Source organism: Rhinichthys klamathensis, unplaced genomic scaffold, assembly GCF_029890125.1.
Source record: "Rhinichthys klamathensis goyatoka isolate OS25496 unplaced genomic scaffold, OSU_Roscu_1.1 h1tg000132l_1, whole genome shotgun sequence".
Classification (NCBI taxonomy): Eukaryota; Metazoa; Chordata; class Actinopteri; order Cypriniformes; family Leuciscidae; genus Rhinichthys; species Rhinichthys klamathensis.
In genome coordinates this window covers 247,369-262,125 of record NW_026606667.1, presented here as the reverse complement: position 1 = coordinate 262,125, position 14,757 = coordinate 247,369, and the positions used below count along the sequence as shown (strand labels likewise).

General features: G+C 45.3%; 1 protein-coding gene across 2 annotated transcripts in view; it reads right to left on the bottom strand.

Annotated features, from left to right (window-relative positions):
- The window catches only part of pappaa (pregnancy-associated plasma protein A, pappalysin 1a), a 136,858-nt gene extending 129,030 nt beyond the window's left edge, over positions 1-7,828 (bottom strand). For both annotated transcript variants that reach the window (XM_056256731.1, XM_056256732.1), the window contains exons 1-3: positions 6,771-7,828; positions 3,534-3,826; positions 1,800-2,569 (exon numbers count right to left, since the gene is read on the bottom strand). In XM_056256731.1, the coding sequence (XP_056112706.1) occupies positions 1,800-2,569; positions 3,534-3,826; positions 6,771-7,287 (1,580 nt within the window). In that variant the 5' untranslated portion in view covers positions 7,288-7,828. The remainder of the gene's footprint in view (positions 1-1,799; positions 2,570-3,533; positions 3,827-6,770) is intronic.
- Positions 7,829-14,757: the final 6,929 nt, after the last annotated feature.

Here is a 14,757-nt window from a genome sequence, read left to right as displayed (position 1 = left end):
CAAAAGTTAAACCAGACCATCTACATTCTGGTGGAATTGTAAACATGTTGTCTCTTTCTATCCAGTGGCCTCAGGTACTCAGACTTAGAAATCCAATTTCCTTGGATCATTTTTTTTTTCTTTTGGCGAAAATAGTGGTGTTTAAAACTTGGAGCAAACCATCATACAACGGACTAGACAAAATCCTTGATAAATCCATCTTGAAGTGCTCATGGAGGGAATATCCAACTGTAATAAATGAAGAGTTGTGAGAGACAGTAATAAACCGTAATTGCCTTTGCAGATTACTTAGACCAGTGCTTCCCATACCTGTCCTGGCCCCCACCACTGCACATTGTAGATGTCTCCCTCATCTAACATACCTGATTCAACTCATAGAGACTTCAAGATTGTACTGGAGGTGATCAATGAAAAACACTGGCTTAGGCTTTTGAGTAATCCTGAAGACATTTATTAGCAGGTTCAGGTGTGTTTGATTAGGGTTGGAGCCAAACCCTGCAGGATGGCAGAGTGGGCTACCCTTGACCTAGAGAGACATGACCACTATTCATACAGCTTCTCCCTTTCAATAAACTTTTAATGCTACTGAAGTGTGGAGATTGATCTGGAGATTTGAAAGAAATGTTATAGCTTCATCATACCAAGCAGGGGTATGAATCTGTACTCCCCCATTTTGCTCTTTTCCAGGGTCGTCCATTCCTGCTCATGGAGGGCCACCATCCAGCAGAGCTTAACTCTAGCCCAATGAAATACACCTGAACCAGTTTATCAAGGTCTTCAGGATCTCTAGAAACTTCCGGACAGGTGTCGTTGGATCTAAAATCTGCAGGAAAGTGGCCCTCCTGGAACCAGACTGCACACTAAGGGGCTGTTTATACAAGACACCATTTTCAACTAAAAATGTAAGTTTTTGGCCGTTCCTTTATACGACAACAGCGTTTGGGAGCCTGAAAACGCAAATTTTTGAAAAACGGATTTCAAAGTGCAAGTTTTTGAAACCGGTCTCCATGTATACAACAAAAACGTGAATCTCTGAAAACGATCATGTCATGCACATGCATATTACGTTTTTAGTCTATAGTGTTTCATCGTCTAATGGCCTGGCAGCAGAATACAGCGTTTTTAGTCATTTTCCAAATCCGTGTGAAAGGGCATTGTTTTGACAATGGTGTCGTCTGTACGTGGAAACCTCAAAGGAAAAACTTCTCCTTTTCAAGCATATCGTTGTCGTCTAAATGTAACCAAAAATAAACTGCCAATTTTTCAGAACTGTTTATGGCAATACACTGAAGATAAAAAAGAAGACCTAAAACGGGCAAATATGACTACTGTTACATGCCTATTCACTGTTGACTGACAAATGTGAAGCCAAGCCGCTAGGAAAGTTGCACTTAAGCCTGGACTTGAAGTGAAGCTTGTATAGGCCAATGGACCCCACCACTACCTGTACCTTAACATAAGTCAAGTTGCTTTCATTTGTATAGTGCTTTCCACAATACACAAGCAGAAATTCATGATGTAAATGTTTGCAATGCCTAAATGCCTAATTATCCACGTTTAGCATTTAACTGATGCAAAAGACTCACACAAACACAAGGAGCAAACCACACAGGAAGGACTTGAAATCAAATAAAAGCCTTTAAAATAAATGTAAAATGAAAGCCCTTTGTCTGCCCTCTTCTTCACTCACCCCAACCAACTATGAAATGTCTTTGTGACTTTGTGGCAATATCTGAAATATTTGTGCAGCTTACTAAACAAGTTGGCGTCATAAATCACAGCTGATCATAAGCACTTACCTTAAATGAGAAGCTGGATTGAAGCAGGTCTTGGTCACATTGGTGATGCTAGGGTTACAGCAATCTCCATTATCGTAACCATAGTTCTCACAGTTGCACTCTGGATCACAGATGCCATTTCCTTGTTTATGTTCAGGGCATCGCGTCCTGGGCTTGCAGTAACCGGCATCAAAGCCAGTCAGGGTGTGGTTGCATTCAGGGTCACAATCCTCATCGCCCACCTTGCTGATGTCACAGTTGGCGAGCACCAGACGGTTATACAGAGAGGAATTGCTGACGTTGTGCACAGTCAACTCCCAGCTGATGTTGTACATGCTAAAGGCTTCATTCAGATGCTGATGCTGCAGGTGAATCTGTTGATCTGTGACCGTGGGTTTGCGCTGAAAGTCATCAAACACGTTCACAACGCGGTATCGTACTGTTTTGGGGCGACGGAAGCTCCAGAAGTGATTGTAGTTGCGCACCACTTGTGTGTTATCGCACACCGTCTGTCCGCAAGCTGGAGGCTCCAGGGTGGTGTCCAAAGACCACAGCCCAGCACGAGAACCCTCATCAGGTATCGGGAAACTGCCGTCCTTCACTGCCAGCCATTTGCGCGCTGGGTGTTCAAAGGTCTCGCGGATCACCAGGTCAACCAGGTCCTCAGGGTCCTCTTGTCCATGCATGTCCCTCATGATTTGCCTCTGAGAGAGAGCCTGTCGCCACAAACCGACACGTTCCACAGAGCCTCTGTAGTTATGATTCAAGGCATTTCCACCCACCATCAGCACCTTGAGTTTTAGATCAGAACACTTCGTTACATTTATCTGTTAACTTGTATTTGCATACAGTACGTGCATTATGTAAGATCTGGCGAGGTGAAGAGTGTAACTTTTTTCTGATAAAATACTCCAGTGTTAAATGTGGAGACCTCTCAAAGTTAGCCCTTGGTAGGTTGATTTGTGTATATTGTGGTGCTATCAGTCAAATTTGCTGGAATGACGTCAATTGAGCAACAACAGGCGCATTAGAAAAAATTGCTTCTGCCTACATTTTTGCAAAACTCACTGCAATTCAGTGATTTCATTGAATTGCAAATTCTGTCATCATTTACTCACCCTCAAGTTGTCCCAAACCTGTATGAATTTCTTTCTGCTGAACACAAAAGAAGATATTTGAAGAATGCTGGTGACCAAACAGTTGATGGGTCCCATTGACTTCCATAGTATGGAAAACATATTATATGGAAGTCAATGGTGCTCATCAACTGTACAGGTTTGGAACAACTTGAGGATGAGTAAATGATGACAGAATTTTCTTTTTTTGGATGAACTATCCCTTTAACACTATCGGTTAGGTGGAACACAATAGAGTATTAACTTTTTTGCGCTACGCATCGGACGTGTCATTTCCAAACAGCCAATTGGATAAAATTGAATGCACATGTAGTGCAACTCACTAGACACATTGGAAATGTCACGAAATGTGCAAGAAGCAAAGTTATGTTTAGCAGAAATGTTGCCACAGACACATTTTTTCCAATGAGCCTGCATGGTTGGAAACCTAATTTTGGAAAAATATTTATATTTCTGCAGTTCTGTTTGGTTCACCAAGAGAAACAGAAATTACACACTTCACCATTAACTAATAACAAACATGTATATTTGTAAAAAAAAAAAAAAAAAGGTTGTGTGCGCCTCTCCAAGATATTGTGCAAAAAGTTCCATTCTGAAAGGCTGAAAGAATTAAACTTACCTTACACTTTTTAGTAAGGGGGCTGAAGACATCACCTGACTGTTCCCTGCTAACAGCAGTCTGAGCACCATTGACATATAACTTCATATAAAGGCCATTGTAAGTCACAGCCACATGTGCCCAGCGGCTGGGCAAGTAGCGGGCATTCGACTGAATGGAGGTAACTTTGTGTGCTCGATCCGTCTTAAGGGAGAAGAAGAAACGCGGGTCGCGGTTTCCTTGCTCACTCACAGCTTTAATTCCCAACAGCCATCCACGATCACTCGAGGCATAGAAGCATTTGTCGAAGAGACCTATGGTTGAGAATGTACAAGAACAAATGCATCAGGAAGGAAATACAATTGCAGGAAACAATAATGCAAAATTTGCTTTGACAGGAAACAACAGGATGGGATCAGGAAATAACATGAACCTGCTGCATAAAGGCGCCACTGAACAATGCACCCAAAAACAAGAATTAGTAGTGTGTACAATTTAGGCTGTTGCTGGTTTTTGGGACAGTCCAAGATCAAAAGAATACTTTGCACGTGGCACACTTAAATATTATCTTGGGTTGGGGATTTTGGGGGTTAAATGCATTACAAAAAAGTACAGTACAGTATGTTGTCTTTGTCAAGCCATGTTTGGACCATCTTGAAGCATAAATGTCCTTCCTTTGATGTCACCTAACCGGTCAAGCTTGCAATGTATCTCAGATCTGATCTGCTGTGCAAGTCACTTTTTTTATCTCATCATTATGGAAGATCAGTGTCAGCTAAGCACTTTTTTCTTGCACTCACACCAATCTAACGTGTTGAACCGTTGGAGACATTTGGTTTTGTTCAAATTAAGACAATGTGAGTTGTCCTGTACGCTTTCCAACTCAACAATATAAACACAAGCTAGATCTTCTGTCCAATCTGCTGTCGGGTGATGTCCGTCTCAGGTTCTTCTTCAACTGCCAAGTCATGAGTGTAAATAATGTTCATGGTCTATAGAGCACTCTGCCAAATCTAGCATCCGTCCTCCAGACACAAACCCAGCGCTGTTCGGGGTGCTGAACTTTCTGGCGTTAGGACATTTACAAGCGCTTTGTGGAGCTGAGTTTTGCTTTATGTTTCCTACATCAAATGCTGTCAAATACTCAAATTTTCAAATCAGCAGCCTCTTTCCACACACTCTTCAATCTTCTGCATTATAGATTGAAAACATGACTCAAAAAAACAAAACAAGACAATAACAACATTAAGTCTTGACATTAAGACTAACGCTGCGTAAAAACAACAACAAGAACAATGACTGCTGAAAATAAGCACTGGTCTCCCTCAAAACAAGTGCCTTATGTCTTCATTCTCAGAGGCATGAATTAGATTTAAAAGATTAAGCATGACTACATAAGCCAGGGTCCACTTCAATCACTTCTTTTTATTTTGTTTGTTTGTTTGTTTTTTGTTCTTTTTAATATCCTAACACAACTGACAAGGGCTCTTCAACCTTGAAAAAAATATATATTTTAAAGGAATTCATTAGGTAGCAGCCCTCCCTGTATATGCGCGAGCCAGAGTTCAATGCATACTGTACATCACAGCCAAAAATAAATCTATATGAGTCAAAACATCATAATGCATGGATTTATGATGTCCATATTTAATTCCATCCACATAAAAAAACGTTTTAATCATTCATTTGTATTTTTATTCCATTCATTCATTTACGTTTCGTTTATGGAATGGTCCTCTTTTTGCTGTGTCAATTTAAATTGCTGTGTTTAAATGTGAAATATGATAATTCTGAAATAATTTACTCAATATCATGTCATTCCCAACATGTATGACTTACTTTCTTCCGCAGAACACAAAGGAAGATATTTTCACATTTTTTTTAGAAACCAAACAGTAATGGTGCCCAATAAACCAACCAACCAATCAATCAATCTTAGGGCAAATAAATGATGACATAATTTTCATTTTTGGGTGAATTAACCCTTTAATAGGCTGATTTTGGACGATCCATGTTATAACAGAATGATTTGAAAACGTTCCAATTAAAACATCTCTTGTGCAGAAGCAATGAAATCTGACCTTCTGAACAAAATATTTCACATGGTCAATAGTGAGAGCTTGTTGAAATCAGTGAAAATAGTGCAGAATCTTAATTTACACAAAGAAAAGTCTGTAAAAATACAGCCCAAGACATTTTTTGTCTTGTTTTTTTCACAGGTGTTGTAAATGACACATGACACATCATATAGATTTGTTTCTTACAGTGTGTAATGTCATAACTCATACATTTTTAAATTTCAAAAATATTGAATGTGATGTCAGACTTTCGTATTACATTTTGATTATGTCACAGTACAGCATCATCATGCATGTATTAATTCATGGATCGGATACATGCGCGTGTGTGTGAGAGAGATGTAATAGTACTGTGCTGGTCAGGCTTTCAGTCCAATGCAAACCCACTGCAAGCCTGAAACAGATGATGTCATCCCATCTCAGTGGTGGGTTACTGGAGTGGGGGGTGCACTGACATCAGAAGTGATGCCCACTGCCGGATCACTAGTGGATTCTCACTCTGGTCTTTCTAGTCGTGCGTGACAGCGTTAGAAAAAAACTCACGTCTAGCAGCCAGCATTTCTTTCTGCTCGTGACTTTCAGAAAAAGACTAGTTTTGTGTCTTTACGCTCTCTGTCGGCAGAAAGCGGAATCGAAAGCGATGGATGGTGTAATGCTTACTCACTGAAAAACCAGCGTCAACGTACAGAACAAGTTGTGGTCTTTGTTTGCAAACTCAGAATTGTGCTTTCTGAAATGTGCGGCTACTGGATGAGAGCGTAAATGCAATGCAATGCGATTTGGTAATTTGTGTAACCGATGCGCGCGTTTAAGACATCTGCACTTTTCTCACGTGTTTCCCTCCGAGCTGAATGGAGGTGGGGGGGATTTGGGGTCTTTCAGGGATTCGAGGGTCGTGCGCGTAAACCCGGTGCCTCTTCAAACGCGCGCGCTCTCGCTCTCTCTCTCGCGCTCAGATCTGAAACAGCTACACACAATTTTCCCGACTCGTTAGCTAATATTAGAAATGAGTTAAAGTGCATCTGCGTTGACGTGTTTATACTGGAACTGATTGATCATCGATCTGGATGTTATCTGGAAGTTACTGTCAAAGTCACCCGGTCAAGCGCCATCATTCACATCATGCATTACTCTTCCACCAACATTCAAACTCACGTAAAATGCATAAATCTGTTCCTACCAGCTATAACGGTAGGGGAACGCTGCCCACCCTCCGCTTTGACCCACATCTGGAGGGTGAAATTGCCCTTTGGTATCTCCACGCCGGGCTTGAGTCTCAGCTGGTCCCCTCTGCCCGTGAAATACACGGCTTTCCCCCGAGAGGAGCTCGCATCCTCCGCTGGAGAGGAGCGGCCGCGCTGGCGGGGGAACCGGCGGTCCAGCGCCGGCAAAGAGCGCTTGCCCCGGGGCAGCCGAGTGGCACAAGCCCCCGGGAAGACCGCTTTGGCTTCTCTGATCTTCACCAGCTCGCGTTTGGATCGGGTCTTTCTCAGGACCGTCCCGCAGTCTGATCCCACACACAGGACGAGCAGGATGGCGAGACACTGGAGAAAAGTCCAAACTTTCATTTTATTCAAAACTAGAGAGATGATGATGGCCAGATAATTGCGCACGGACGCACTCTTCCTCTCCAAAGTCCTTCCACTTGTTATTGTTGTTTTCTTTTCTTTTCCTCTTCTTTCACAATCTTTTCTCATAGACGAATGTTCCAGATACACAAATCCATGAAGCTCTACGAGCTGGAGTTTTTCTTTTTACTCCTTCTGCAGGCAAAAGTGAGTCTTCTTTTTAGTTCTTTGATTCGATCGGTAATCAATGAATAAAGAGCTTCATTCACACTCTGTGCACTTCTGTCTTTTTCTACTCGCAAAACAATGTTTAAGAACAATTCATGAGCGCAGAACACGTCCAAACATGACGGGCTGTCATATCTGAGGATGGAGCACATTCAGATGCTGTTTGTGCTGAAGTTGAAGTTGAAGTCAGTGAGAGGGTCTGCAGGAGGTCCGGAGCTGTCCAGAGCATCGCGGATCTCAGCTCATGTATGCTGTGAGCTCTGGTGGAGATCCTTCAGTCTTTTAAGAGTGAGGCTGTGATGGAAGCAGACCAGCCCATGTTTCGGTCCTACATGAGTTTCTCTCCTTGCGATCCTCCTCTCGTGATGTGCTGAAGTCACAGGTAAAGCACTGACGGCAGGAGCATTTACACACATGCTCCTCCAAGAGTGTTGGATAGTGTTCCCAGAGTTGGAAAGGGGCGTGTGTGCGGGCGTGTGTGTGTGTGTGTCCCTCTAGTGGCTGGCTACAATTCAAACAATTTCATTCATTTGAAAGTTTTCGAAGTGCAAGAGAGTCGCACTGAATCACTTGTACAGTAGCCCTGTAAAAAAAACTGATTTTGGTCTAATATGGTCAGGCTAATATGGTCAATACTGAATTTAATAAAACCAGTTACCATGTGAAGTTTGTTTTTAGTGTGTGTTACCTGACAATGTTATTACCTGAAATTAAAATGAACCAAAATACATTAGAAATATACAATTTGGTTCCATCTGATACATTAGTTACTATAATGCAATACATTGCAAATACATTTTTTAAATAACATTAACAAAGATTGTTAAACAAAGTAATGTTTTGTTCATTGCTTTACAATAGGACCTTATTGTAAAGTGTTGATTAAAAATGATGACACCGAGGCAGGCTATTCATTTTAATAATTACAATAAAATAACAACAAGCTTACTCCTTTAGCACATGTACTTGATTATAATATCTCACTATAGGGTAACACTTTATTTAACAGTGTCCTTGTTATATGTACTTACCATAATTATGCATAATTGCATGCAACTAACCCTCAATCAAACCCCACAGTCAGTGCATGTTGTTAATTATTATCACTCAGTACTACACTAACCATGCCACCTTAAAATAAAGTGTAACCCTCAGTAGTACATTATCATGCGAATGCATTGTAACGTGTGACTGGACTTCATTTACTGTGCGAAAGAAGACTTCACGTTTGCACGCACCCCTCTAAAAGAGGAACAAATATGACGGTGAGAAAGGGATGGAGAAGGACAAAGACTAGGAATTTGGGCTATTCTGCATAAACTGTTGGCGAGTTGATTTCCTTTAGTTCTTTGAGGTGGTCCACCTTTGTATGGCAGACCATCTGTGTGGAGCGTGGAGACAGACAGAGCTGGTGTGGAATGCCACAAGAGCTTTTGTTCTCTGTTTGTTTGGTGTAAACGAACACGCAGACAGCAGAAAATTGCTACCTACCATTAAACAGGGCCAAACCAATGTTAAATATTTGTCTCAGTTTTGTCACATTGCAGTGGTGAGACCACTTCTTTCTTTCTTTTTTCCCTTTGTCCAGACAGAACAGAAGAATGGCACGGGTGTCAGCGGTCAGCTCACCCCGACTGATCTTCAGAGGAAGCCTTCAGCTACACTAAATTCCATGTCGCAAAGTTTGGGGTAATACTGCTGGGTTGTTTTAACCCAAATGCGGGTCAAATGTGGACGAACCCAACCATTGGGTTAAAAATTTCATTTAAAAATTAACCAACCAAAAAAATTCATTAATTAATTACATCTATTAAATTTAACCCAATGGCTGGGTTTGTCCATATTTGACCTCAAAATCAAAAATGTCATTAAACTTTCAACACACTGCAAACAAATAATAATAATAATAATAATAATATCCTCAATCAGTATTTTAATGGCTAAACATGCTTAAAATATGATATTCAGCACAATTGCATATTCAGACCGGTTTAGGATCATATATCTTGAATGAAGTTTGGAATATTATTTTTCCTATAGTTTTAAGCAAAAACATTTGAAAAGGTTTATGCTTACAATCTGGAAAGAAAAAAACAAAACAATAAACCTAATTCGAGATTTAGTAGCTATTTAGCTTGTTTTAAGGGTATTCAGATATTGAAAACAAGAAAAAAAAACCCTTTTTCGAACAGATCTGATAGTACAGTGAACTTACTGATCGGTTGTGCATTTTATAATGGTTTTTAAAGTAAAACATTTTCAAATCTATTCACTTTTGCTGTTGCTGTTGTTCATGATTCAGTCAAGTTATTGAACTGAACATGTATATTTTCCGAATATGTTATGACCTCTTCATTAAGAAATATGAAAGACTATTTACAAAGGCAATGTTGAAACTTAAGTCACTGAATGTAACATTATTGCCCGGTTTCACAGACAAGGCTTAAGTCTATAGTCCCGGACTAAAATGCATGTTTGAGCTGTTTTAACTTGCTCAGAGATATCTTAAAATGACTCAGTGCCATTGTTTTGACTCAAGATCAGGCACGTTAATAACTAAGGCCTAATCCTGGCTTAATCTAAGCCATGTTTGTGAAACCAGGCCTATATTCAATGGCAGTGTGGCTTAATTTGTCCAATATAATTGGTAAACTCTAAAAAGTGCCTGTGGTTTGAAAAAACTAGACTATAGTTGTCCAAGTTAGTCATTTCATTTTTTTTTTTTTCAGAACTGGACATAACTTTTTCATGTCAGTTACATAAAAGAGTAGATCTGTAAAGTGAGACTGATTAACCCTTGACTAACATTGAGGCCAATGATTATTACCCAATTCTGATGTCCAAACTATGCTTTTCTATACTTTAAAAAGTACTAAAGCCCCCTAAATTGACACAAACTATATGACTTGTGCTATATTACGTCTTATTATTATTCACTTAACATATGCTAAATATTTCATTTTGAGTTCTACAGAAAACCGTTTTTGAATGAAATGAAGGTGGGTAAATGATGACAAGTTTGAGTGTATTTTATGTTTTGCTGAATTGGTAGCTAATTCGTTTGAATCTTGGGGTTCGTTTACACGACAACGATGTAGCTACTAAAAATTGAAACGCTTTCCTTTGCGCTCTTCACGTACAGATGACAACGTAGTCAAAACAATCCACGTTCACACGGATCCGCAGAAACGATTAAAAACGCTGTATTCTGCTGTCAGGCCAGTAGATGGCGATGTCCCTTTGTATAGGAACACACGCGCCTATAGACTGAACGCGCAATACACATGCGGTCACCAATTCGTGTTTTTGTAGTTCACATACTTCTGAAATTCCAGCGTTTAGTTGATCCTGATTAGCGCTCATTGTCTCAGCTTTAAACATGACGGCTTTCTTCTTCCATGAGGGGGTTTGGCATCACGACAGCTTTGTTTCCAGTGGATTGTTAAAGAAAATCCTGTAGAATTCAACCAATCAGAAGGCGACTTTGAAAATTCCAAAGTGTTTCAAATTTGCATGCCATATGCATCAGAAGTTCAGCCAATGATCCGTGGGTGTGACGTCTGCGGCCGAGACTACTTTAAACACAACCCATTCGCCCAGTTAAAGGGATACTTCACCTCTGGAAAGATGAATGTGTATTTAAAATGGGTAATTTATGTAGAAGAAATGTGAAATTATTTTTGAATTTGGAGCTTTCTAGACTGAGAAAAGCCAGAAAAAGTATTTTTGGCTTATGTGGATGAAAGACAACAACTCCCAGAATGCACTTGCTTCGCTGCCCTAGGAGGCCACGCCTACCGGTAACAGAGCGCAGTAGTTAAACAACAAGTCTAGGCTACTAGTGAGTCTCCGTGATGAGTCTGCCCCGAAAATATGTTTCGAGATCGCCCAAAATGTCCAGAATTCGGCTTTCGCGTTCTACAGTCGCCATTCATCATGTTTACTGTGGCGAGCAGGACAGCGGGAGGGAGAACGGGAGAACGACACGAGTCATGGTTACTGTGGCGAGCAGGACGAGTGAGGGCCGCGGGAGAACGGCGCGAGTCATGTTTACTGTGGCGAGCAGGACGAGTGAGGGCCGCGGGAGAACGGCGCGAGTCATGTTTACTGTGGCGAGCAGGACGAGTGTGGGCCGCGGGAGAACGGCACGAGTCATGTTTACTGTGGCGAGCAGGACGAGTGAGGGCCGGGGGAGAACGACACGAGTCATGTTTACTGTGGCGAGCAGGACGAGTGAGGGCCGCGAGAGAACGACACGAGTCATGTTTACTGTGGCGAGCAGGACGAGTGAGGGCCGCGGGAGAACGACACGAGTCATGTTTACTGTGGCGAGCAGGACGAGTGAGGGCCGCGGGAGAACGACACGAGTCATGTTTACTGTGGCGAGCAGGACGAGTGAGGGCCGCGGGAGAACGACGCGAGTCATGTTTACTGTGGCGAGCAGGACGAGTGAGGGCCGCGGGAGAACGGCACGAGTCATGTTTCCTGTGGCGAGCAGGACGAGTGAGGGCCGCGGGAGAACGACACGAGTCATGTTTACTGTGGCGAGCAGGACGAGTGAGGGCCGGGGGAGAACGGCACGAGTCATGTTTACTGTGGCGAGCAGGACGAGTGAGGGCCGCGGGAGAACGGCGCGAGTCATGTTTACTGTGGCGAGCAGGACGAGTGAGGGCCGCGGGAGAACGGCGCGAGTCATGTTTACTGTGGCGAGCAGGACGAGTGAGGGCCGCGGGAGAACGACACGAGTCATGTTTACTGTGGCGAGCAGGACGAGTGAGGGCCGCGGGAGAACGACACGAGTCATGTTTACTGTGGCGAGCAGGACGAGTGAGGGCCGCGGGAGAACGGCGCGAGTCATGTTTACTGTGGCGAGCAGGACGAGTGAGGGCCGCGGGAGAATGCCACGAGTCATGTTTACTGTGGCGAGCAGGACGAGTGAGGGCCGCGGGAGAACGACACGAGTCATGTTTACTGTGGCGAGCAGGACGAGTGAGGGCCGCGGGAGAACGCCACGAGTCATGTTTACTGTGGCGAGCAGGACGAGTGAGGGCCGGGGGAGAACGACACGAGTCATGTTTACTGTGGCGAGCAGGACGAGTGAGGGCCGGGGGAGAACGACACGAGTCATGTTTACTGTGGCGAGCAGGACGAGTGAGGGCCGCGAGAGAACGACACGAGTCATGTTTACTGTGGCGAGCAGGACGAGTGAGGGCCGCGGGAGAACGACACGAGTCATGTTTACTGTGGCGAGCAGGACGAGTGAGGGCCGCGGGAGAACGACACGAGTCATGTTTACTGTGGCGAGCAGGACGAGTGAGGGCTGTGGGAGAACGACACGAGTCATGTTTACTGTGGCGAGCAGGACGAGTGAGGGCCGCGGGAGAACGACACGAGTCATGTTTACTGTGGCGAGCAGGACGAGTGAGGGCCGCGAGAGAACGACACGAGTCATGTTTACTGTGGCGAGCAGGACGAGTGAGGGCCGCGGGAGAACGACACGAGTCATGTTTACTGTGGCGAGCAGGACGAGTGAGGGCCGCGGGAGAACGACACGAGTCATGTTTACTGTGGCGAGCAGGACGAGTGAGGGCCGCGGGAGAACGGCACGAGTCATGTTTACTGTGGCGAGCAGGACGAGTGAGGGCCGCGGGAGAACGACACGAGTCATGTTTACTGTGGCGAGCAGGACGAGTGAGGGCCGCGGGAGAACGGCACGAGTCATGTTTACTGTGGCGAGCAGGACAAGTGAGGGCCGCGGGAGAACGACACGAGTCATGTTTACTGTGGCGAGCAGGACGAGTGAGGGCCGTGGGAGAACGGCACGAGTCATGTTTACTGTGGCGAGCAGGACGAGTGAGGGCCGCGGGAGAACGGCACGAGTCATGTTTACTGTGGCGAGCAGGACGAGTGAGGGCCGCGGGAGAACGACACAAGTCATGTTTATTGTGGCGAGCAGGACGAGTGAGGGCCGCGGGAGAACGACACAAGTCATGTTTACTGTGGCGAGCAGGACGAGTGAGGGCCGCGGGAGAACGACACGAGTCATGTTTACTGTGGCGAGCAGGACGAGTGAGGGCCGCGGGAGAACGACACAAGTCATGTTTACTGTGGCGAGCAGGACGAGTGAGGGCCGCGGGAGAACGACACAAGTCATGTTTACTGTGGCGAGCAGGACGAGTGAGGGCCGCGGGAGAACGACACAAGTCATGTTTACTGTGGCGAGCAGGACGAGTGAGGGCCGCGGGAGAACGACACAAGTCATGTTTACTGTGGCGAGCAGGACGAGTGAGGGCCGCGGGAGAACGACACAAGTCATGTTTACTGTGGCGAGCAGGACGAGTGAGGGCCGCGGGAGAACGACACGAGTCATGTTTATTGTGGCGAGCAGGACGAGTGAGGGCCGCGGGAGAACGACACGAGTCATGTTTACTGTGGCGAGCAGGACGAGTGAGGGCCGCGGGAGAACGGCACGAGTCATGTTTACTGTGGCGAGCAGGACGAGTGAGGGCCGCCGGAGAACGACACGAGTCATGTTTACTGTGGCGAGCAGGACGAGTGAGGGCCGCCGGAGAACGACACGAGTCATGTTTACTGTGGCGAGCAGGACGAGTGAGGGCCGCGGGAGAACGACACGAGTCATGTTTACTGTGGCGAGCAGGACGAGTGAGGGCCGCGGGAGAACGACACAAGTCATGTTTACTGTGGCGAGCAGGACGAGTGAGGGCCGCGGGAGAACGACACGAGTCATGTTTATTGTGGCGAGCAGGACGAGTGAGGGCCGCGGGAGAACGACACGAGTCATGTTTACTGTGGCGAGCAGGACGAGTGAGGGCCGCGGGAGAACGGCACGAGTCATGTTTACTGTGGCGAGCAGGACGAGTGAGGGCCGCCGGAGAACGACACGAGTCATGTTTACTGTGGCGAGCAGGACGAGTGAGGGCCGCGGGAGAACGGCACGAGTCATGTTTACTGTGGCGAGCAGGACGAGTGAGGGCCGCGGGAGAACGACACGAGTCATGTTTACTGTGGCGAGCAGGACGAGTGAGGGCCGCGGGAGAACGACACAAGTCATGTTTACTGTGGCGAGCAGGACGAGTGAGGGCCGCGGGAGAACGACACAAGTCATGTTTATTGTGGCGAGCAGGACGAGTGAGGGCCGCGGGAGAACGACACAAGTCATGTTTACTGTGGCGAGCAGGACGAGTGAGGGCCGCGGGAGAACGACACAAGTCATGTTTACTGTGGCGAGCAGGACGAGTGAGGGCCGCGGGAGAACGACACAAGTCATGTTTACTGTGGCGAGCAGGACGAGTGAGGGCCGCGGGAGAACGACACGAGTCATGTTTATTGTGGCGAGCAGGACGAGTGAGG